A 26,621-nucleotide genomic window follows, 5' to 3' on the forward strand; every position below is an offset into this window, starting at 1 on the left:
TCAGATAGTCTCACATTCTGTGGTTGTGGTAAGGCACACGCTGCAGTCACAGCGGATGGCTTTGGGATATGTGAAGAGAGGATCAACACTGGCACCACAGTTTGGCAGCTTCACTGTCATCAGTTTGGTCTCATTGTATGTACAGACTCGATGGTGGGCTTCAATATAAGGGGGGTCCAGGACTGGTTTCTATTTATAAAGGAGGAAAATGAAAAAACAAAAATCAGCATTCTGCTGGATTATTTAATCTAAATTAGTAAGTCTCCAATGTGTCAGGCAGGAATCTTATTACTTGTTACTCAACCATTTAACTGGAGATGACAAAGGCTGAACTTAGGACTTTCTCGTTGAAAAGCAGGTGTTCATCCATGGTACTCAGTGTCATACATGATAAGATGCTGGGCTGCCTTAAATAGTTTTTTTTAAGTTTTAAATAACTTAATCTATCGGCTGAAATGTTATGCTTTCAAATACCAGGCTTTTTAGTTTGTAACACATCTGGCTATAACTATATTTAGCCTTTGCTGGAAGCAATTTTTTTTGTTTGCTTCTTGATTGTTGGTGTAGTATTAAACTGTACCTGTTGAATGATTACTTGATCCAGCTTTTAAAGGCTGAAAAGCTAAATATTATGTTTTAATATAATCCAAAATAATCCAGCAGTCTAGTAAACAATACCCCAAACCACTATCTCAGACAACAAGCTAACAGCAAACAACAGCCTAATCAAGGAACCTCAAAGACTGGCCCCACCAAAACTGACAGGGAAAACCACTAGTACATAAAATGAGAGCAAACACCACACCCTAGTAACACTGGGGTTGTTGTTTAGTTTGTTAACATCTGCAAGAAAACAATCAAACTCTGAGAGTACCAAGGAATCCCAGTTCAACTCTGAACTACTAATATTCTCTTCTAAAATTATCAGTATTTTAACCTAAACCAGGAGTAGCTTTTAACATAACATTTGGCTTTTCAGCTTTTAACAGCTGGATCAAGTAATTATTCAACAGGTTAATTTTCTAGCTTGGAGTTGTAGCAAGATGATCTATATGCTGAATCTGCATGCCTCAAACTGAACCATCCCCCACCTGTCAGTTATTCTCTGTGGAGGTGGAGGTTGGATTACAGTATAATTCCCATCATTGAGAGCTAACAAAGTCCCTTTTCAAGAAAGTCTCTGTATATGTTTAGATACCAAGGTTGATTCAATCACACATATTCTATGCCAGGGGTCCCCAATCTGTGGGTCATGGCCCACTTCTGGGCCATGGCCTATTCACATCCAGGCCACGTGAGTGACGGGCCAGTGCAAGCACACAACCCAACTCACACAAGTGGCAGGCACCAGGGCTTGCAACCACACTTCTGCAAGCAGTGGGCGCACGTGCCCCGCCACTCACACAAATGAAGCTGGTTGTTTGCATGTATGTATGGCTGCCCCTCACAGAAAACCATCCCCTTTTTTCCCCACCTTCCCCCCACCTCCCCGTTCTGGGCCACCCTATTTGATGGCTGCTGCTAATGTCTTCTGCAATCAGTAGATGCTCAGACTAATTCAATACATAAATGTGGAGCGTGATGGCTCAGCAATTAAAGACACTGAGCTTGTCAGGTGGAGAGCTGACAGCCTGGGTTCGAGACCCAAGCTCTCCACAACAGGGTGAACTCCTGTTACTTGCCCCAGCTTCTGCCCACCTAGCAGTTCAAAAGCATGCAAATGCAAGAAAATAAATAGGTACCACTTCTGTGAGAAGGTAACAGCATTCTGTGGCTTATAGCCATGTGGCCACATGAGCACAGAAATTGTCTTCAGGCAACTCTGATTCCCTTGGCCAAGAAACGGAGATGTGCGACCTGCCCTAGAATCGGATATGACTGTACAGGGAAACCTTTACCCTTTTTTGGCTAATGTCTCCTGCAATCAGTGGATGTTCAGACTGATTCAATCCATAATTGTGTTTTTCCTATTAAGTGACCAGTCTTGCTTTTAATAAAATCACTGTACTGTCAAAAACAAAGTTTGGGCTTACTGCCTTTGAAAAAGAAAGCTAAACTTAAGTCATTACATTTTCTCCACTCATGCGTGTGTGTGGACTTCCGTGCATTTCCTTCATAGCTCCCTAACACTATAATTACAATACTTCTGAGGCAACTTAAAATTAGAAATAGACATATTATTAAGATATGGAATAAAATATATCATTTGTAAATCAGGGGATCTATTTTAATCTCCAGGGAATTTTCTGTCAATGGAGCAATAAAGGACAGTTTCCTGTTAAATACTTAAGTCATAAGAAGCTTTCTGAATTATGTAATTAAAGCATTACATAAACTCTGCAGAAATGCTTTGCCATACAACACTAAAGCTTAAAAAATGGGGTGGGGGTGGGGAGGAAGCCTGCCATATGAAATTCTCAAGCAATTGATTCTCATTTAGGATACAACCTCACTTCAGCACTCTGAATATCTGTAAGGTCATGGAATTGTGCATCAAAAAAAAAAAGCCACAAACGGCACCTGCAGCAGTACTATAAGTCTTGCTTATATGGTGGATCAGGCTCATTTCCTTTCAGCCATAGCTTTGTAGCACCAGTTGAATCATAGAATTTCAATGAGACATGCTGGCTACACCTATCCATCAGCCCCTGAGCACTCAGCAAAAATATTTGGTGTTGATTTGACTTTTCCCTTTTAATTCACAATATTTGTGATCTTATATGCATTTAACTTAGTAAATGGACTTAGTACTAGCAGATACATACTGTAGGATTGCCAATACCTCATAACTGCAGGAGAAGGCCTATTCGGGAATTATGAAAACAGATTACAGCAGACTCAGCCTCCCATCCTTCCGAGGTAGGTAAAATGAGGACCCAGATTGTTGGGGGCAATAAGCTGACTTTGTAATAATGCCGCTTGGGGCGTCGGCGAAAGCCCTAATAAGCAAGCATATACATAGAATGAAGGCTATTGCTAAGCACATTGATTTGTGCTTTAAATTGTAAGCCGCCCTGAGTCTTCGGAGAAGGGCGGGATATAAATGGGATTAAAATAATAAATAAATAAATGTGAGCTGAGAATCAACTACTCCCATTCCTCATCTCTTTGTCATATGTATGACACAGACACTCCTTGAGTCTTCCTCAGAAGGAAAAGGCCATTTTTGTGTAGGGCTGAATAACTATAGACTTCCAAGCAATTTGTAAGTGTGATCAGGATTTTGAATCAGGTTTGTACCTTATTTCTGCCTTTTGACATTTATTTGTTTATATAGTTACAATTTATATGTCTCTCTATTCCACCTAAAGTTCTAAGCAGCACCCATGCATTTATAGAACATTGGGGGGCAGATATCTGTCCCATCTCTTGATAACTTTCATCCGGTCTTCAACCTTCGCTTTCTTGCGAAGGTTGTTGAGAGTGTGGTGGCGCATCAGCTTCCTCTGGTCCTGGATGAAGCGGATTATCTAGACCCGTACCAATCGGGTTTCAGAGGGTGCTTGGGCCTATACCTATCACCTTTACCCACAGCCCAGTCAATGCTCTGGTGGAGGCCTGGGAAACGGCTGCCGCCAGGGCACTTGACTGCCTTGTACCCATGCGACCTCTGACCCGGCGCAGATCCCGTTGGGCCCCATGGTTCTCTGTGGAGCTCCGGGAGATGAAGCGTCAGAGACGAGGTCTAGAGAGCGGTTGGAGATCCAGCCGATCCGAATCTGACCGATTGCAGTTAAGAACCTTTATAAGGTCTTATCTTGCGGCGATAAGGACGGCGAAGTCTAACTACTTTGCCGCCCTTATCGTGTCCGCAGATAATCGCCCGGCCGCCCTGTTTAGGGTGACTCGCTCCCTCCTTAACCAGGAGGTGAGAGAGGATCCCTTGCGGGGACGAGCCAAGGAGTTTAGTCATCATCTGGTGGACAAAATCGCTCAGATCCGGACCAGCCTGGACTCTGACTGGGCAGAGTCTGATGTGGAGGAATCGGGCGGTCTTGAGCACGTTATCTGGACTGAGTTCGACCCTGTTTCCCCTGATGATGTGGACAGGATCATGGGGAGACTGAGCACCACCACCTGTTTGTTGGATCCGTGCCCCTCCTGGCTAGCTTATGCGGCTCGGGAGGGAACACGAGGCTGGTTCCATGCAGTAATAACTGCTTCTTTGAAGGAGGGTGTCTTCCCCACCGCCTTGAAGGAGGCGGTAGTGAGACCCCTCCTCAAGAAGCCTGCTTTGGACCCGGCTGTTTTAAACAACTATCGTCCAGTCTCCAACCTTTGCTTTTTGGCGAAGGTTGTTGAGAGTGTGGTGGCGCATCAGCTCCCTCTGTTCCTGGAGGAAACTGATTATCTGGACCCGTACTAATTGGGTTTCAGGCCCGGACACAGCACGGAGACGGCATTGGTCGCTCTGGTGAATGATCTCTGGAGGGCTCGGGACAGGGGACATTCCTCTGTCCTAGTCCTATTAGACCTCTCAGCGGCCTTCGATACCATCAACCATGGTATCCTGCTGCGGCGTCTCAGGGGATTGGGAGTGGGAGGCACAGTCTTGCAGTGGTTCTCCTCCTATCTCCTGGGACGTTCGCAGTCGGTGTTGGCAGGGGGTCAGAGGTCGACCTCGAGGTCTCTCGTTTGTGGAGTTCCTCAGGGGTCGGTCCTCTCGCCTCTCCTGTTCAACATCTACATGAAACCGCTGGGTGAGATCATTCGTGGTTTCGGAGTTGGGTATCATCAGTATGCTGATGATACCCAGCTTTTTATTTCGACCCCAAACCACCCCAGTGATGCCCTTGACATGATGTCCCATTGCCTGGAAGCGGTTCGGGTCTGGATGGGGAGGAACAGACTTCAACTCAACCCCGACAAGACTGAGTGGCTGTGCATACCGGCATCCCGGGATATTTAGAATATTCCATTTCTTTCTATGGGGGGTGAGCTATTACCCCCCGTAGATAGGGCTTGCAACTTGGGAGTCCTCCTAGATTCACGGCTTACTTTGGAAGATCACATGGTGGCCGTGACTAGGGGGGCCTTCGCCCAGGTTCACCTGGTCTGCCAGTTGCGGCCCTATCTAGACTGGGATGCCTTGTGTACGGTCACTCATGTGCTCGTGACCTCTCGTCTGGACTACTGCAATGCTCTCTACATGGGGCTGCCCTTGAGGACCACTCGGAGGCTCCAACTGGTACAGAATGCAGCCGCGAGAGTTGTGTTGGGAGTCTCCTGATACTCCCATGTTACACCTCTGCTCTGTGAGCTGCATTGGCTGCCGGTTATCTTCCGGGTGAGATTCAAGGTACTGGTAATGGTGTTCAAGGCCCTACATGGCATGGGTCCGGAGTACCTTAGGGAGCACATGCTGCCGGCATCAACTTCCCTCCGCCCTGTGCGTTCCCACAGAGAGGGCCTCCTCAGGGTGCCACCGATCAGAGAATGTCATTTGGTGGCCCCCAGGGGGAGGTCCTTCTCTGTGGGCGCCCCGGATTTATGGAATCGGTTGCCGGTGGAGCTCTGGATGGCACCCGACCTTCGCTCCTTCCGACGTGATCTGAAGACGCATTTATTTGAACAAGCCGGCTTGGCCTGATGGGGGATGGGTTGGGTTTTTATTGTCATTTTAATATACTGTATGTATTTACTGTTTTTTAGCTTGGGCATATGTTTAATTCTTTAACTTTTGTATTTTTTGTATTTTTATATGGTTGCCCTGTTCACCGCCCTGAGTCCTCCGGGAGAAGGGCAGTATATAAATAAAATTATTATTATTATTATTATTATTATTATTATTATTATTATTATTATTATTATTATTATTATTATTATTATTATTATTATTATTATTATTATTGTAATCCTGTATTTAAACCAATATGGACATGATACAATTCGATGGAAGTGCAGAAAGAACCAAAGGGAAAGTGTAATGCTGAACACATAGCTTAGGTTCCTTAGAATGCTGGCTTTCATTTAAAAAGCAAATAGGTTTCCAGTATTTACTGTAATTGTCAATGTCTACTGAAATCTAAGTGAGATACCATCTGAAGTCTTTAAAACCCACAAAGGGAAAGTTGCAAGCAGGTTTTCACTATCCTGGCTTTCTCACATAATTAGCAGATAGAACAAATTATGCAAAATAGAAAATTAAGAAGTTTTCCTTAATTTGCATAATGTAGTCATCATTGAGGGTGAAGAGTATTATACATTTACTTATCCTACCATGATATATAAAAGGTACTTGATTATGAGTATGTTAGAAATATACAGTATATTCAATGACATGAATGAACTCTTTAGACATTTCCCAATATTAGGTCAGGAAAATATTTATTTAACTATCAAAAAAGATCAAGGAACAGATATGCTGGAATGCTGGAGATCTGCTACACATCAGTGTAGGCAGAACAGAATGGATCACCGGGCATTTAAAACCGGCATCGTCTGGAATTTGCTCCTTGCTCCTTTTACTATAGATATGCTGGACCTGCGATCTCCTGCACCAAAAACATCTCATTTGCCATTAAACTGTACCTTCCCTCCCCTTTAAAACGTGGCCATTAGTAACCTGGACAAGAGAGCGAAATCCATACAACGAGCTGTGGGCCACCGGTCTTACCTCCCATGTCTCACAGCGGCCCCAGCAGGCATCGGTGGTGATGCGCAGCCCCTTGCACCCAGGCTTCTTGGCCAGGAAAGTGAATTCTCGCACAGCACAGCCAACAAATGTCTGCAAGTTTGTGTTGGAAGGCTTGAATGCAGTGATGCAGCTGGCCAAGATCAAGAGAGAGAAAATGGTTTGGATCATCCTTTGGCATTTCATGCTCTAAGAGAAGCAGCAAAAGAAAAAAGACCATATGAAGAACCAGACTAGGATTTGTTCATAGGCATTAAATCATAGTCTTTGAGTAAAAATTGCAGCTGCATCCTATTGCTGGCGTTGTAGGGAATGTGTTGGTCAGATGCATGCAATTGCATAGATTTTGCAGTTGTTTGCAGCCAGCTGAGGAAGGGAGGGGGGAGGAAGTTTGATGAGCATCTAAAGTAGGGGTGTGAAACTGCTGGCCGGCAGGCCAGTTTCATCATATGGAAGCTGCAGCATCCCATTGGCGGCAATGGAAAAAAAGTTGCGATACATCGCAACACGTCATGTGACTTGGCGAGTTTGACACCCCTGGTCTAAAGATTTGTATTTCTTAGTTTCTTATTTTTCTGGACACATCTTTTTGTTCTTTTTATTGTCCCAGCTTTTTAAGACATAAAGCTCCCAGAATCATTTGAGATCAAGCATTATTTAAATCTATATCACTTAATTAGTCACCTTTTATTACCCTCATTTACTCTTACTGATAACTGTTGTGTAGTGAGTTCTTTGTGCAGGAAAGGAGACGAGGCAAGTGAGTTCAGCAATGGTCATGTTTATTTGCTTGCAGGATCTGAACTGAGAATTAGGCTGCAGCCTGCAGCAATTTATAGCCTGGCCCCTAGGCGGCAGCCAAAAGGTTTAAAGCAACCTATTGCCACCTAGGGGGAGCCAATAGCAGCACTGGAGCCGGGGAGTCTGAGTTGCTGGAGAGCCGTTAGCTGCTCCAGCTTACCACGTGGTGTTACAATTGAGCCCAATACATAACAAAAACAAACACAGAACCATCTCAAACTTCCTTAGGGATTATGTAAAGGGTATATACAGTACTCAAAATAAACAATGAATCAGCTACCGGTACTTGGACCAATCTCATTGATTAGTCAATATAATTGATTTATTAATTATTTTGTTTATTACAAGAACTTCAGCAAGTACTGCTCAGCAAGAGCCGTGGTGGTGCAGTGATTACAATGCAATATTGCAGGCTGACTCTGCCCACTGCCAGGAGTTCAGTCCTGACTAGCTGAATGTTGACTCCATCCTTCTGAGGTCAGTAAAATGAAGACCCAGATTGTTGGGGGCAATATGCTGACTCTGTAAACCTCTTAGAGAGTACTGTAAAGCACTATGAAGTGGTATATAAGTCTAAGTGCTAGTGCTATTGCTAAGATGGATGGAGTTAGTGCCAGCAATTTGAAGGCACCCTTGGGAGTCTTGGAAGATCAGGTTAGGAATAGATTATCATGGAGATCTCTGTAGTCAAATTCTATGGATTTTCTTTCTATGGAGTCAAAATGACTTAATGACACTCAAACAATCAATCTTACTGATTCACCTGTGATTATAGCAATCTGACGTCAACCTGTTAATCACAGGTGGAACCATCAATGGGGTTAATTTAGAAAGGTAGAAAAAGCAGCAGCCATGGTAAACATAATAGAAAATTATCATAGGATTAAAATGAAACCTGAATGAGACAGTGTAAAATAGGATTGTTGCGATGAGCGACCGGTCAGGGTTCTGGCCTCAACTCTTAGAGCCCCGTAACAGGGGTGAGAATTTAGAGGGACCCTCGCAAGGGTGAACACCTTGAATATGGAAGGATCTTGCCCTTTACCACCGACCCAGTATGCCGGAAGTTCCGACGGTCACACTTGGGAACTGCGATGATTAGGCAGAGTTAGAGACAGAGTAAGACAAACTGAGGCACCAATACAAGTTTGCTCAAGGTGAGGGAGCATGGAGTGCTCGGGGTGGATGGTGTGCCCCCCAACAGCTCTGGCGACCCTCTTTTTATTAGGCTGTTTCATTTGGGAGGGGGGAAAACACTCATGGAAGGTCAAAGGGAAAACATAACTCATTGTACACATCTGCTAATGAAGAGAGCAAAGGTCATCACAGGAAACAATAAAGCATAGCTTATCATTTACAAATCAAAAAAGGTCTTTTGCAGGCAGAGGAAAGCAGATTTTACACTTGCAGAAATATTATCACTGGAGACAGGAAGGGAGAACCCTGTAATTTTTAATATAGGAATCAAAAAAGGTCTTTTGGGAGACTGGGATATCTACATAGGATTTCAGAAAATAATATTTGCACTGTCTACAGGTTTTCTGTTTTCTTGAAATTCTTTCATCTTGAAAATTGGAACCATAAAGTAGTCAATTAATTCTTATTTTTATATCCCTTCAGTTTTTACTCATTTCAAAGAGCTTCCAGTGTGACACAATTCAAAACCTATGTTCAACTGTCTTTACCCTTGCTATGAGACTTATATACCAAAGAGAGAAGCAACCTAGAACTAAGGAGAAACTTCTTGACTGTTAGAACAATTAACCAGTGGAACAACCTGCCTCCAGAAGTGGTGAATGCTCCAACACTGGAAGTTTTTAAGAAGAGACTGGACAGCCATTTGCCTGAAATGGTATAGGGTTTCCTGCCTGAGCAAGGGGTTGGACTAGATGATCTCCAAGGTCCCTTCCATTATTATTATTATTATTATTATTATTATTATTATTATTATTATTATTCCAGATCCTTAACATCTGTAAGCTTCTTTGGTGGCGGTGGCGGTGGTGATGGTGTTCCTTAGCATTTGTCCTATTTGGTGTAGGATCCATTTGTTTTTGCACAGCATTTCCCTAATTCTGAACAGTGAAGCAATGGGGAGTCTTGTCACAGAGCCTGGCTCTCATTTGTGTTGACTGGTCCAAGGTCACCAGCTAGCTTCCGTGCCTGAGGAAGAGAGATAGCACATGGATCTCCCTACTCCTAATCCATCACCTCAGTCACTATGTCACAAAGCTCTCTGTGAATAGTGTTCATATCTTATATCTAGAAACTGAGTCATTGGTTCACAAATATAATTTTTGAATAAAACAATATATTATTAATATCTTGGGTCTTTAATTAACTTGCTCTTTGTCTTCTCTTAAAAAAGCTGAAGAAGTGACTCGCATCCAGCAAAAGGTAGCAAAATCTCTTACCTAGCTTGATGGTCAGCACTGTTTTCTCCCACTGTTGTACTTAACGCTTGAAGATATTTGTTTGCAAAAGTCAGGAGACCTGAAACTGTAACTTCTTGCAGGGTTTTTCTCTCGGCACCTCTCCTTACCAGCTGCCACCTAGCCTGCTTAATTGCTCACATTTATAGGCAAGAGCCATGTCAGTCAAATCACAATGGAGGCAGATCCTTACATGAACAAGCAGCATCAAAGGCACTGGGCTAGAAAATGAGGTGCTCGTTTCCACTGCTTATTAAGTTCAGGAGTATTGTTTGTTCTCTAGCATCAAATGATTGGAACAAAAGGAGCACCTTGGTGGGGCTGCAGAATCCTACTAAGGAAAGAATGAGCAGCCCACTGGATTCCCTCCCCCTTCTTGGCATTTTCAAAGTCTTGCAATTCTGAACTGTGGGAAGTTAGTCTCTCAGTTATCCATTATGTGTGTGGTGGGGAAGCCAAGTCCATCAGACAAAAAAAAAGGATACAGAAAGAAAATCCTGGGTTAACTTGAATGCTTTTGACACTTTTTTTTACTTTGCATATATGGTTTTTAGATTGCTTTGTTGTTTTGATTTTTGTGCAGTGATTATTCAAAGGCATTACCTTTATGTGTTTGTATATATGTGTGCAGCTCTGGAAATGATCACCAATGCATTTATTCGTTCATGCATTATTTAAAGTTTTTTTTTTAACATAGCCTAATCCAAAGATTCTGGGTAGTGTAACAACCGAATAAACACATAAAAACAGCATATAAGATTAATCAACCCACCCAAGAGGGATGCCGAGAAACAATCAATTAGAGTTCAAACTTTAACTCGAGGAATAGAGTTGCCTTAATCAATGTATGGAATGGCAAAAGAGAGGAATCAATGTCCCTCAGGGAATGTGTGAAATTCCAGGGGTGTATATGTTTTGATCACTCTTTTTCTGTAAAATATCCCAGAAATCTCATTTGAAAGAATGCCTATCCATCATCTCACTTGCTTTACTGTCAGTGGAGAAAGGAGAAGCACCAACTGAAATATAAGAGAAAGAGGAAGGCAATAGGACGTATTTCTAGGATCCTGACTCAACTATGTCTCCCAGTGCTAAGGTGGGAATGAGCAACCAGGAGCCCCAGAGATGCAAGCTCATCTTCCCTTTTTACAACCCCAAGAATTCCTTTCACCCACAATTGTCAAGACTCCTATCTTTTTATGATGAAAATTCATAAAATCAATGTCCTAAAATGGGTTTTAAATACTTTTAATAAGAAAACCATCAGAATTTCCATTGCCCAAAAAACCAGAAGACAAAGAAATCCTTTCTCATGCCATCGTGCCCATGTGCTTTACATAGCAAATCCTGCTTTACAGAATTTCAGCCCGTCCTGACCAAGAATGTTAAGTACAATTTCCAGCTAGCAGAGGGTGGTTTGTCCCTGCACTAAGGAAGTAGCAATAAAAAAAATGCTTACTATACAGAACTAAGGGTCTCCCCAAAATCAAGACTCAAATATGGCAAGCTGTCTACTGTTCTCTCCCATAGTTGCATATCCAAAAAGTCTGATTTACAAATGACAGCTGGAGGGACCATTTTGTAGAGATCCCAAACTTCCCATAATATTGGGCAGAATAAGTAATAATGCCAGACAGTTTATCTGGCTTATCATGAAAAGAAATGATTTAATGTATTACACACACACATACTTGCTTGATCCTCCTCCCCCTTTTTAATTCTGTTGTATATAAATGTTGCCCTGGAAACTTCTATGCTAAATGGAAATGGTGATACTTGAGAGACTTAATGTGTCTCATTCAAGAAAAATTTGTTCCTAGTTTTCCTATCCTCCTAAGCTTCTGATAATGACCTCCCAAGATAGGAAAGCCACAATTTTCTTAATCTTCTTACTCCTTTGCACACATAACATCAGATTAGCTTATTACTGAGATGCATATCCCACTTTTTTATTTGAAAAAAATCAATAAAGCTTACAATTAAAACTGAAAGACAGTAAACAAGTTAAAATCTGAATGTGGAGATATTTTCTACCACATACACTAATATGTAGAACATTATTCTCAACAGCTTTCTTCCAAAAGAACAAATAAGAAAATATAAATTGGTGAAGAGCTGAATCGGAGAAATAGCTGCCTTTGGGAACTCAGGATCATCCAATTAAAATAAAAGCAAGAGAATCAAAATTAAACTAAATAATTGACCATTTAGAATATATTGCCATGGTATGACATGAGATCAGTAGCTTATGTCTTATGGTTTTAAAGGGGGAAATACACACATTAATGGAGGAGGAGCTATTGATAGCTTTTAGCTATGATGGTTCCATAGACCTTCCACCTTCCAAGATAGAATGCCACTGAATCACAGCCTGCCAAACAATGACAGAGGAAGGTGCCATCTTTGAGAGTTTTGTAGAAACATCTCACTGGTGGAGGCACAGTTTGAAAGTGGACATACACAGAACTCTTTTTTTTAATCTACCACTTGTTTATATATTAATGGGTACCTTAATGGACTTACAATGATACTACTATAAACAAGAGATAAATCCAACAGATAAACTTAAAACAAGCCATAATTTACGTTGTCTGTTTACCATTAACTGGACTGAAGGTAATTCTGTTAATTACTTGATATAAAATAACAAAATGGGGAAAGGAGTCCAGCCCCTAAACTGGTCAAATGCATTTCTAAAAATCCACATTCTGACTGCTTTAACAGAGATGTGTTACATGTGTATTGTTCCAGGTTGCCTTCAGAAGTTGTGGGTGCTCCATCACTGGAAGCTTTTAAGAAGAGACTAAACCATTTGTCTAAAATGGTAGTGGGTTTCCTGTTTAAGCAGGGGACTGGACTAGATGATCTCCAAAGTCCCTTCCAACTCTGATGTTCTACATTCTATGTTCTATGTTCCTTTTGTAAAGGTTCCTGTGATAGTAGCTAAAACAGTTTAGTCACACAGTGAGTATTTTAAAAATATCTTACAGGATTGGACTAGCCTCTTTGGACTAGACCTTTGAAGAATTTCACCTTACTACTCCCTTTCCAAACAAGAGGATAAACAAATTCATTTCGGCTGTGCAATTAAATCAAAAGGTACCACATGACAACTTTTTATGTCAGTAAAAATAAGTCAGAAATATTGCTTTGGATAATACCATTACATTTTCTATACACACAAGACTTCTTCAATTCAGAACTGATTAATTGAAAAAGGAAAACAAGTTCAATTACACAATGGGTTCATTGTGTATTTTCATTTCCCATTTTGTATTTTTGTTGGTGAACTTTTTATGTTTGAATTAATTGCAGATCAAGGTCTGATAAGAACAATTTTGGCACAATTCAAGAGTTTTCAAAAAGACTGTAATTGACAGGAGGGGCAGTAACTGACTACAGGGTGCAGTTCACGCTTTAAAGACTTTTGCAAAATGATTTCATTTGGTTTAAGTTTACGGTAAATTAAATTACAGTACATCAGGTTTAATTTTTGTTCTGAAACCATTCACATCTTTATCCTGACCTTGGCTAGTTTATAGAAGATAACTCTTGGCTCCCCAAAACTGCATTCCTCTTTACTTAAGGCAAAACTAAGGCCCATCTATATGAAAGTTAATTGTTTTTCTGTTGAACAATGCTTACTTTAAGTCCTTCAAAAAAGGGGAAAAAATGGATCCAGGAAACTACAGACTTATCAGCATGACCTCAATACCTGGGAAGATTCTAGAAAAAATAATCAAGCAACAAATCAGTTGCCTAGAGGCAAACAAAGTCATTACCAAAAGCCATCATGGGTTTGGCAAAAACAGATCATGCCAGACAAATCTTATTGCATTCTTTGATCAAGTGACAAAATTAGTGGACCAGAGGAACGCTGTGGATATAATTTACTTGGACTTCAGTAAGGCATTTGATAAAGTAGATCACAACCTACTACTTGATAAAATAGAAAAATGTGGGTTAGACACCATCACCACCAAATGGATTTGTAGCTGGCTGACTGCTGTCTATGAGGTGGTCACTGACCTCGAGCCAGACATCCTAAAATGTGAAGTGAAGTGGGCCTTAGAAAATCTGAGCAACAACAAAGCTAGTGGAGGTGACAGTATTCCAGCTGAGCTATTCAAAATCTTAAAAGACGATGCAGTAAAAGTGCTACACTCAATTTGCCAGCAAATTTGGAAAACTCAACAGTGGCCACAGGATTGGAAAAGATCAGTTTACATTCCAATTCCAAAGAAAGGCAGTGCCAAAGAATGTTCAAACTATCGCACCATTGCACTCATTTCTCATGCTAGTAAAGTTATGCTTAAAATTCTACAAGCTAGACTCCAGCAGTATGTGGATTGAGAACTACCAGAAGTACAGGCAGGATTTCGAAGAGGCAGAGGAACTAGAGATCAAATTGCTAACATACGCTGGATCATGGAGAAAGCTAGAGAGTTCCAGAAAAACATCTACTTCTGCTTCATTGACTATGCTAAAGCCTTTGATTGTGTGGATCATAACAAACTGTGGCAAGTCCTTAAAGAGATGGGCATACCAGACCATCTTATTTGTCTCTTGAGAAACCTATATGCGGACCAAGAAGCAACAGTGAGAACTGGACACGGAACTACTGATTGGTTCAAAATTGGGAAAGGAGTCCGGCAAGGCTGTATACTGTCGCCTTGCCTATTTAACTTATATGCAGAGCACATCATGAGAAAGGCAGGGCTAGATGAATCAAAAGTTGGAATTAAGATTGCCAGAAGAAACATCAACAACCTAAGATATGCAGATGATACCACTCTAATGGCAAAAAGTGAAAAGGAACTAAAGAGCCTCTTGTTGCGAGTGAAGAAGTAGAGTGCAAAACTTGGGTTGAAACTAAACATTAAGAAAACCAAGATCATGGCATCTGGCCCTCTCAATTCCTGGCAAATAGATGGGGAAGAAATGGAGGTAGTGACAGATTTTATTTTCCTGGGCTCCAAGATCACTGCAGATGGGGACTGTAGCCAAGAAATTAAAAGACGCCTGCTCCTCGGGAGGAAAGCAATGGCAAATCTAGACAGCACACTAAAAAGCAGAGACATCACCCTGTCAACAAATGTGCGTATAGTCAAGGCTATGATCTTCCCAGTTGCAATGTATGACAGTGAAAGTTGGACCATAAAAAAGGCTGAGCGCCAAAGAATTGAAGCCTTTGAACTATGGTGCTGGAGAAGACTCCTGCGAGTCCCTTGGACTGCAAGGCGATCAAACCGGTCAGTCCTAGATCAACCCTGACTGCTCTTTAGAAGGCCAGATCCTGAAGCTAAAACTCAAATACTTTGGCCACCTAATGAGAAGGAAGGATTCACTGGAGAAGAGCCTAATGCTGGGAAAGATTGAGGGCAAGAGAAGAAGGGGACGACAGAGAATGAGGTGGCTGGATGGAGTCACTGAAGCAGTAGGCGTGAGCTTAAATGGACTCCAGAAGATGGTAGAGGACAGGAAGGCCTGGAGGAACCTTGTCCATAGGGTCGCAATGGGTCGGACACGACTTCGCAGCTAACAACAACAAGTTTAATGAAGAGAAGGGTGAGGGGTTGACATGATAGCAGTGTTCCAATACCCCAGGCGTTGCCACAAAGAAGAGGGAGTCAGGCTATTCTCCAAAGCACCTGAAGGCAGGACAAAAAGCAACGGACGGAAATTAACCAAAGAGAGAAGCAACCTAGAAATAAGGAGAAACTTCCTGACAGTTAGAACAATTAATCTCAATGTATACATGGTTGTACTTTGACAATAAAGGTTCATTTTTTCTAATCAGTGGAACAACCTGCGTCCAGAAGCTGTGAATGTTCCAACACTGGAAGTCTTTAAGAAGAGATTGGACAGCCATTTGTCTGAAATGGTATAGGGTTTCCTGCCTAGCTGGCTGACCTCCAAGGTCCCTTCCAACATCATCATCGTTGTTATTGTTATTATTGTTATTATTATTATGTCTTCCAAAAATTGATTTTTGGTCCTCTACAATTTCCAGGCATGGTCTTAATCCTGTCCTCTGAAACAAAGGAGAACACTGTAATTCCATCTTCTATTTAGCAGCTTTTCAAAACTGATTATTGCCATTATCTCCCCTTAACCTTGTCTACTCCGAAATAAATGAAGAAGTGGTTTTAGTAATTTCTTCTAGGCCTTGCTTTCTAGAACCTTCAGCTCTGTAGTTCTTCATTTCTGGAGATGCACCAGTTGACCAAAGCATGTGTAAACTGTGATGCCCAATCTATATGCGGTGTTGGTGGCCTGACTAATTCAGAATACAACGGAATAGTGGCCTTGTGACTTGGATGCTGAGTTTCAAGTAATGTGACTTAACACAACATTATGTTTTCCAGCAGCATCCAACTGTAGATTTATATTTTGCTAAGATACTCAGCAGTTTTCTATGTATGTAGTGGAGTTGGGGTGAGAATGGGGCCAGCTGAGAGGCTTTGCAGGAGCCCTGCTTATTAGGCAGGAAGATGAGGAACTCCAGCAGCTGCCATGGGTCTGGTGGCAGGCATAGCTCAGAGGAGGGAAGTAAAAGGAGGAGGAAGCCGATAGAAGGGATGAAGGGAGAAGGCTTGGTGGTGCTTGCCATTCTGATCCAGCTGATCAAAGAGAGATTAAGAAGCTGGGGTTTTCACATTTGCTTTTTTGCTTTGTTACAGGCAAGCCAGATGAAAGGGGGAGAGAGAGAGAGAGAGAGTAGTTGCTGGAGCTGTTTGCTTGAAGCAGGCCAGGCAGGGAGGGATAGAGGGTGAGTGACTGGTTGGAGCTGTTTGCTTGAAGCAGGCCAGGAAGAGAGAGAGAGAGGATGAGTGGCTGGTTGGAGCTGTTTCTTTGAAGCAGGCCAGGCAGAGAGAGGGGGTGGGGGTGGGGAAAGATGAAGTTTTATTGTTTCTTTCTCTTTCATTGCAGACAGGCCAGATGAAGAGAGGGAAAGAGGGTAGTTTGGGGAGCTTTAATTCCTTTCCCTCATTGGAGTAAGTTAGGCAGAGGGAGAGTTAGGGAAGAGTTTGGCATATGTCTTTTAGTGGGAGGTAAGGGTTTTTTTTTCTTTATAGGATCAGCTGGGGGAGATAAAAAGGTATTGCGTGGAGTGAGGTCAGAGAGGGGTGTAAGTTCTTATTGCCTGAGTTCAGTGGGAGGCACCGTTCTACGGTGGTTCTCCTCCTACCTCCAGGGCCGCTCGCAGTCGGTGTTGGCGGGAGGGCAGAGATCCGCCCCGAGGTCTCTCATTTGTGGAGTTCCTCAGGGGTCGGTTCTCTCGCCCCTCCTGTTCAACATCTATATGAAGCCGCTGGGCGAGATCATTCGTGGCTTTGGGGTGGGGTATCACCAGTACGCTGATGATACCCAACTTTTTCTTTCCACCCCGAACCAACCCAGTGATGCCCTCTCCATGATGTCCCGGTGCCTGGAGGCGGTTCAGGTCTGGATGGGGAGAAACAGGCTTCGTCTCAATCCCGCCAAGACTGAGTGGCTGTGCATATCGGTGTCTCGGGTTAACCAAGTTATTCCATCCTTAATGATGGGGGGTGAGGTGTTACCCCCCCGTTGATAGGGCTCGCAACCTGGGCGTCCTCCTGGACTCACGGCTCAATTTTGAAGACCATATAGGAGCCGTGACCAGGGGGGCTTTTGCACAGGTTCGCCTGGTGCGCCAGTTGCGTCCCTATCTGGACCGAGACGCCCTACGCACAGTTACTCATGCGCTTGTGACCTCCCGTTTGGACTACTGTAACGCTCTCTACATGGGGCTGCCCTTGAAGACCACTCGGAGGCTTCAACTGGTGCAGAATGCGGCCGCACGAGTTGTAATGGGGGTTTCCCGATACTCCCATGTAACACCTCTACTCCGCGAGCTGCATTGGCTTCCGGTTGCCCTCCAGGTGAAATTCAAGGTGCTGGTTATTACCTATAAAGCCCTACATGGCCTGGGTCCGGGTTATTTGAGGGAACACCTGCTGCCGGCATCAAACGCCCTTCGCCCAGTGCGCTCCCACAGGGAGGGTCTGCTCAGGGTTCCGCCGGTGAGAGATTGCCGGCGGGTGACACCCAGGGATAGGGCCTTCTCAGTGGGAGCGCCTGCCCTCTGGAACCAGCTGCCGTTGGAGCTGAGAACTGCCCCCGTCCTCCGATCATTCCGCCGGGGCCTGAAGACCTGGCTCTTTGAGCTCTCGGGCCCAGGCTGAGGAGAAATTTTTAATTGGGGTTTTAAGTGTACAGGGTCAATTTAATATTTTTTAATTTGGTTTTTAACTTTTGTATGGTGGATTTTTTAATTCCCTGTAAACCGCCCTGAGTCCTCAGGGAAAGGGCGGTATATAAATGTAACTAAATAAATAAATAAATAAACCACCATCATCCCATGTGAGTCACCATCGAGAAAGAGTGACCATCACTGCCCCATGTGCATGACTGCCGATTGGTGCCTTGGTGGCGCAGTGGGCTAATGCCTCCTTAAGTAACACCAGCTGCCTGCAATTAGTGCAGGTTCGCATCCCACCAGGCTCAAGGTTGACTCAGCCTTCCATCCTTCCGAGGTAGGTAAAATGAGGACCCAGATTGTTGGGGGCAATTAAGCTGACTTTGTAATAATGCTGCTTGGGGATGTGTGTGAAAGCCCTAATAAGCAGGCATATACATAGAATGAAGGCTACTGCTAAGCTTGTAAGCCGCCCTGAGTCTTCGGAGAAGGGCGGGATATAAATGGAATTAAAATAAAATAAAATAAAAATTGTGACTGAATACCATGGTGTTACATGCCGTTAGGCAGAGGCGCCAACGTGAGAGACCTCGTTGGACTGGTGGCCACTTGGAGGGGAGATCGGGAGGGCCCAGACTTAAGCAGTCCCTACGGGCTGGGGGGGGGGGCAATACATGTATAGCAAATATATAATCTTTTTTTTTCCATTATCCTTTTTCTGGGCTGCTAGTTAGCTGAGCAAATTTTCAGATGAGAGGTCCAGGACAGAAGCTACTTTGAGAATGCCAAAAGAAGAGGTCAAGTGATGTAAGTAATGTTCTCCTGGCTTTCAGACTGACTCTTCCAACTCACATGGGGTTTGCAGAGGAGCATGCAACCTTGGAGTTAGTTAGCACCTTGAAGGTCTTCTCCCCACCCTTTTAACTCTAATCATTCTATCCTTGTTTTAAATGCCTCCTTTTATTGAGATACAATATTTATATATGGTTTTTGTTTTTACTTATATACTTGTGAGAGTTGCTCAGTGAGTGTGGTAGGCAGTCTCTTTTGTCCGATAAATAAATAAAATAATGAGACTTGAGACTGTGGAAAGAGTGCAGAGAAGAGCAATAAAGATGATTAGGGGCTGGAGTCTAAAATCTATGAAGAACGATTGCAGGAATTGTGTATGGCTCAGTGGGTTAGGACGCTGAGCTTGTCGATCAGAAGGTTGGCAGTTTGGCGGGTCGAATCCCGAGTGCCGCGTAACAGAGTGAGTGCCTGTTACTCATCCCAGCTTCTGCCAACCTAGCAGTTCAAAAGCACGTAAAAATGCAAGTAGAAAAATAGGGACCACTACGGTGGGAAGGTAACAGCATTCCGCGCGCCTCTGGTGTCTAGTCATGCCAGCCACATGACCACGGAGATGTCCTCGGACAAGCGCTGGCTCTTCGGCTTTGAAACGGAGATGAGCACCGGCCCCTATAGTCGGAAACGACTAGCACGCATGTGCGGGGGAAACTTTACCTTACCTTTACCTTAGTTTAGTGAAAAGAAGGACTAGGGGTGACATGATATCAGTGTTCCAATATTTGAGGGGCTGCCACAAAAAAGAAGGGGTCAACTTATTTTCCAAAGCACCAGAAGGCAAGACAAGAAGCAATGGATGGAAACTGAACAAAGAGAGAAGCAACCTAGAACTAAGGAGAAATTTCCTGACAGTGGGAACAATTAACTAGTGGAACAGTTGTCTTCAGAAGTTGTGGATGCTCCATCAATGGATGTTTTTAAGAAGAGGTTGGGCAGCCATTTGTCCAGAATGGTACAGGGTCTTCTACTTCTGCAGGGATTGGATTAGAAGACCTCCAAGGTCCCATCCAACTTTATTGTTCTGTTCTAATAAAAAATATATATTATTTGACATTGATACTATCTATCTATCTATCTATCTATCTATCTATCTATCTATCTATCTATCTATCTATCATCTATCATTTTTCAAAGGCTGATTCCATTAGTCCCAATGCTGGGACATACCCTCAGCAAAATTGGCTCTATACTTTCTATAAAACTATTTCAACTCATTTCAGAAACAGTTAAAAAGAATTATCACTTGAAATCATGGGAGGGGCAAGGGTTGACTTTAAAATACAGCTTTTCTTTAAATGAAAATAACCACCTCCCTTCCAGCTCACCCACACCCTGCCTAAGTTTTCCAGGCATGATGCAACTGACATTGGATTTCTTGCCGTAGTAACTAATTCAGTTCTCATCACAAGAGAATCCTTTTAATGGCTTACCTAAGAATTTCTGTTTTCCCTGGCAATTAAGCCAAACATTTATTTTGCTTTCCATTTACAATAGCAATTAGAATAGTGCTCCATCAAGTGCTGAGATGAATACATCTGGTTCATTGCTGATTTTTTTTGAATCTATCAGATTTTCCTACCAACTGAAGATGACCTATCACAAAGATAGTGACATAATTACCCTCCAGCTATCTTGTAAGATAGCCCCATTCTCCACCTATGAGAGGTTGAGCAAAATGTTCTCATTGAGGGGAAATTTATGTACTTGAATAAGAATGGTTTAAAAAAATCAGAGACTAATTTTTTAATAGGACTACAGATGGTCCTTGCTTAACACTTTTGAAATTTACAATGGCACTAAACAAATAGTATTTGACAGGACCTCATAGCTGTGGCCATTGCAACATCCTCACAGTCAGTTGATCAACTGGTTTGCAATTACATCACAGCATCCCACAGTCACATGAGCAGTGTGATCATATGACATTGGTTTAATACTGTGTGACTAAGTGGTCAAAATTCTAATCTCAAATGCCACTATTATCAGCTTCAAGCATTTGACGATGAAGTGGGAGTATGTTTTAAAATCCTTTAAACTACCCAAGGATGCCAAAACAAAAGGTAACAGTAAAAGCAAAAAGGGACTCTAAAAGACAGCTTAAAAGGAGGCAAAACTTGGATGTACAATCAGGAGGAAATCTTAATGATAACATGGCAGCAACAACATCCAGACAACCAAAGATAAAGGACTTATTTCAGATAATGGATACTGCAAGTAAGTCTCCTTTTCTTTTCTCTTCTTCCCTTGTAACCTCTGTAAATAAACCCTGCTCCTTACTGGATTAGGAGGAGGATGACTGCCTTTCTATGGAAAATGAGGCTCCATTAGGAGGCAGAGGGAAGAACAAGGGTAATATTAAGAGCTATCTTAAGAGAAACTTGAACTTGGTTGCCAAGAATTGCCTCTTGATAGCACAAACAATTATTGCTATATTTGATCAGCTCTTGGAAGCAAATAAAAAGATTGAAGAATTAACGTATCTAATGGGAAACACTATCTCTAAATTAGATGAGAAAGTAAATAGCAAAGCCCATGCTCCAAAACCTACTTCCAATTCATGGACAGCTCACATGGATCGGGGGCCTCAAGATGGAGAAGACATGGAGGAGAGACTGGTTCTACAGACATAGGATTCTACTCCAAGTTGCTGATACTCCTTTGAACAGGGGCAGGTGGCATAACAGATGAGTATTATTATTAAACTTGTATGCCACCTGATTCTCACAATAATAAAAGAAGTTACTATAAAATCAGTAAAAGATAAAATATGAAGATAAAAGGTGACAAGTACGACAGACCAGATGAAATGAAGTGAGGCTCACTGCTCTAGATGTAGCCTGTACTTTTGTAACCCTATGGAATAGCAAGGGAACTTTGGAAGTGACTCAATTAATACATAAAGTTTTATAAAGACCCTGGAAGTTTCCCCAGCAATACATTTATTGTAAACATTATGTCATGCAAAGAGCAATTAAAAATCAGAAATTTGGACACAATATTCAATCACCTTCCATTTTCCCCAAGAACTGGGGTAAAGTAGCTCTCCTTTTTCATTGTGCAGAAAAGTTGCTCGTGTTCTCATCCTGAAGCATTCAAATCCTATTAAGTTGGCTGCTTGGTGAGCTAAGGTGAAGGGCTTAATCCTGATTTCTGACAATTCCAAATAAATGTCCAAGTTTGTTTGAGCAAAGAAATATGGAACTCAGATGCTCAAATCAATTATTAGTTCACAGATTACCACAGAATTATAAAGAATGTATTATGTATAATAGTCTTGAGGAAAGGGCATATCTGTCCTTAAATAACTGATTTGCACAACTCAGCCATGTCTGCATGTTTAACTAAGTAATACATTCATAATATCAGTGAACTGACAGCACTTCTCATGACAAAAGAAGATTTTTTTCCTGTAATTCAGCCATACTGGCTCTACTTTAATAATGCACAAACTGCATTCAGCTTCATCACATCCATCTGATTTCATTAGATTTCTTCAGCATGGAAACAAAACAATTCGGTAATGTACATGCAAGTCCCAGCAGCCAAGGGCAGGAAATCAGATATTTGCCAGGTGACACTTGAATGACACTTTTCTCCAAAGGCTATGCTGAGGACAATGATGTCTTTATAGGGTCATCCCTCCAGCTAACATTATTTGTTTGGATGGTTCTTGAAAACCAAGTTATGACTAGATTTCAGGAACTATTTTAGGGCTACCACATCTAGGTCAAAGAAATTGAGGTATGGAAATGGCAGCAGGGGAATATATAAAATGATGTCATCTTGTAATAGTGCAGATTTTTGCAATTCAAACATGATATCCTGAGCTACATCCAGTAGGAAAAGGGAAATTATTTGTGCATATTGCCCATTTATTTTTTATTTATTTTATTTTAATCCCATTTATATCCCGCCCTTCTCCAAAGACTCAGGGCAGCTTACAATCTAAGCACAAATCAATGTGCTTAATACTATTTTCCTAAAGCATGACACCCTTTATATGAGAATGTCCAATATTCTGACCAATAGCAGAATTACAGGATCTTCCACATCATCTGCTGTTTCAGATTAATTTCAATAGGGATGTTTGTAGTTCCACCTGCAGGCAAAGCTCTATCACTAAGTCCTCGGTTCTGAGAAAGGTCAATTCTAGTGAAAGACCAACTGTCCTCAGCAACCAATTGGGAAGAAGTAGGGAAAATATTTAAATACTGGATACTCTTTATTGAATACACAAATTTAATTTCCAGTTACAAGGTCATTCAAAGTTTATCATACTCCATCATACTGCAATTCAGTCTTAACAAGAGTCACCTGTTGTGAGATGGGTGGCTATGTAAATATGATAAATGAAATAAACATGATGAAACCTAAAACCCTATCTCTTTCCATTCAAACCCTGCTGGTATTTTCTTCTGCCTGTGCAGTAGAAGCAGTGCTAGATGCCTTGTTTCTATCTTCCTAGATTATTTGCTATACCCCTGGCTAAATGATTTCCATAGCATAAACCCAGGGCATCAGGAACTATTGGGGCGGGGAGGAGGGAAATAGATTTTATAGAATCTTACATTTGGAATGTTGTCAACTATTCTTGTGAGCCTGCTAGGAACCACAGCACTGTAATTAAATCTTCTGTGGGCCCAGATATTGATGAATATAGCTAGAAAAACAGCATTATTAACCTCTCCCACTAGAACAGGGAAAACAAAGGCTAGTAATAATAATAAAAAAATCAAACTGAAATAACGGTGGTTCAGTTGTGAACCTGAAAGGAAATCTGATTTTAATTACAGTGAGTTTGGTTTGCTCTTTTTAAAACTATTAATATACACCTTATGAGCAAATGGGGGCCAAGATTTTTATAGCAATAAATACAATAAAAGCATTACAATAGAGGGGGGGAAACAGGATAAAAAGAAAAATAGAGAAAATAAAATAAAGAATAATAAAGAAAAAGAAAATACTTTCCCATCCATCACAAGCATAAACAATTTTAGTAACTTATCACTTTCTCTTAAAACCCTACAAACGATCTCTTTTTCCCATAAACCAGCTCTTAACTATAAATAAATCTTTAAAGTGTTGTCATTCAGACCTGGCTAGCAAATGTTCATCACCAGGAAAAATAATGTATCTATTTTAACCATGATCAAATAAATCAGCTTTATATATTACTTTTAACTTGACCTGGAATCCCTTCAAATGTCCTATAACTTGGGTTCCTTTTCATTTTCTGTCACTTCTTACAAAATTCTTCAAACTTTAACAAGTCTCTCTTGTAAATTCAGTATAAGAAAGTTATTTAGGTCACTCCTTTGTTATGTTATTAATTATTAATATATCAACTGATTTCATTTGTATATCCAGCGTAGTATTCTTTTTCCATATCATTCTTGTAGCCTATTATTTTTAAATCCACTTTCAGATCAATCTGTCTTGTCTGATAAAACCTGTTCCTCGCATAACATTTTTAAACACAATCTATTTTGAGCCACTCTCAAAATTAACTTTTGAGTCCATTGTTTACAAATCAATACAGCCAATGTTAAAGCATTTCATTCCATTTTTTATCAGTAAGTCAATTTTAAGTGTTATTTTCTTAATTGTAGTCTTTAATTCCTTCTAATTTCCTCTAGACTCCAACCTTCAAAATTCCATTGTTTTTTCTTTTTTTTTTAAAAAAAAAAATTTGAAACAGCTTTTTCTAACAAGGATTTTTATAATCAATTTCAAAATCTTAGTTCAAATCCATCTGGCCCCTTAGACTGCCTGTAACTTTCCAAAATCAATGTTATAGTTGTACATTCACTGCTTATTCAAGAAAACAAAACTGGATATTTTTAAGACCTTAAACTTGTGTTTAAAAGTATTTTCAATAAAGATTGAAGGAAACTCACCTGGTATTTTCAGACATGTCAATCCAAAGATTCCATATATGTAGTCCTTGAGTTACAGCCACAATTGAGACAAAAATTTATGTTGCTAAGTGAGACAGTGGTTAAGTGAATTCTGCCTCATTTTACGACCTTTCTTGCTCCATTTGTTAAGTGAATCACTGCAGCTGTTAAGTTAGTGGCATGGTTCTTAAGTGAATCTGGCTTCCCCATTGACTTTGCTTGTCAGAAGTTCACAAAAAGTGATCACATGATCCCAGGACATTGTAATTATCATAAATATGAGCCAGTTGCCAAACATCTGAATTTTGATCATGTGACCATGGAGCTGCAGCAATGGTTGTAAGTGAAAAACTGTCATAAGTCCCTTTTTCAGTGCCGTTGTAACTTCAAATGAACTATTGTAAGACAAGGACAACATGTTGCTGAAACAGCTGTTAACAATTCATAAAACTGATTAGAAAATAGAACTATGAAAACCCTTTGTCCATAAAGATGCCAACTGTGGTTTAAGTGAGGATGACATTCCCTGATCTCTTCTGCAGTATCCTCATAAGGTGCAACAGTCTGGAGAAATTGTGGGTCATCTCAAGTCCTTTCCTTTTCTGGATAATTACAAAGAGTTGTTCTACTTAGTGGCTCTTCATTCTGCTGTGGTACTTAGGTCTGCTTTCAGCAGAGCAATCTTCACTATTTCTTCCCCAGAAGTCCAGCAAATGTGGGCTAAGATAGAGAATTTGTGTTACAGCAACATCCAAGGAAGAGACTTAGAACTTAGCTCATAACTAGTAAACATTACCAGTCCCCTTGCAGAAATACTCAACTTCATATTGATTCCAGGTAACTTTTCTTTTATTTAAATAATGATATTCATTCATTCATTCCTATGCACCAGTTCCACTAGCTTCCAAATATTTTCATGGATTTCTTGTTTTTAAAAAGTTCAATGGACCTGAACAGTTTTACAGAGTAGAAATTAAGCTTCTGCTGCCCTCTTGTGCTGAAGCTATCAACCACAATACAATTCAAAAAAGTTAATAAGTCACTAAAATCAAAGATCTGATCTAGGGGTTAAGGAATTGGACTCAGAATGGGAATCTTGAATACTTGCTTTAGGTACCAAAGCTAATTGCCCAATGACTTTCCCTCAACACTAGGAAGGCAGCCACGGCAAATCATTTCTGAAAATTGCCTGAACGTCTCTGTGTACCAATACAGAAGAATACGTAGGGTTGAAATGAGGGGTCCTTGGTGCTCTCTAAGCTTTATTGCAGATGTTTCATTACCCAAACTAGGCAAAATCATCATTGCTAGCAAATGCTCTCCTTTATTCATATCACATATGGGCATCAAACGCTTCAAAATCAGCAGATGATGTTACCTAGTTTAGGTAATGAATCATCTGCAAGAAAACAAGCAAGGTCAGAGAGCACCAAGGACCCTTTACTTGCCCATGGGGTTGCCAGGAATCAAGACTGATTAAAGGTACACATATATCAGCCTTCCCTCCTCTCCTTTCTCTCTGTTTGTGCTTATCTTATTTAATCTATGCATCTTATAGTTTTAAGAATATTATCAACTGTTTTAAGTATTATTTATTATTTAGCATGTAGCATACACCGTCAGGGAAATCCTCAAATGGTAGATACACAATGCAGTGCTGACAGCCTAGAATGGTAGTTGATTCTGTTCAACGCTTACATGCCTAACCTTGGTGCATCACGGAGGGGGATGAATGAGCTTTACACCAGACTGTTTCAAGTACTTACTAAAAAAGTATATAATGC

The 26,621-nt window shown here is 41.3% G+C and overlaps 1 protein-coding gene across 1 annotated transcript; it reads right to left on the reverse strand.

Moving 5' to 3' along the window:
* Positions 1–25,145, reverse strand: GPHB5 (glycoprotein hormone subunit beta 5; the record flags this gene model as incomplete). The annotated part of the gene is made up of 3 exons (XM_083351184.1): positions 24,838–25,145; positions 6,617–6,823; positions 1–189 (listed from the first exon to the last, which is right to left on the reverse strand). Exons 2-3 carry the CDS (start codon positions 6,818–6,820, stop codon positions 1–3), a joined length of 393 nt encoding a protein of 130 aa, XP_083207310.1. The 5' UTR covers positions 6,821–6,823; positions 24,838–25,145.
* Positions 25,146–26,621: the final 1,476 nt, after the last annotated feature.

The sequence above is a fragment of the Vipera ursinii genome (genome assembly GCF_947247035.1).
Source record: "Vipera ursinii genome assembly, chromosome: 1".
NCBI classification, from domain to species: Eukaryota; Metazoa; Chordata; class Lepidosauria; order Squamata; family Viperidae; genus Vipera; species Vipera ursinii.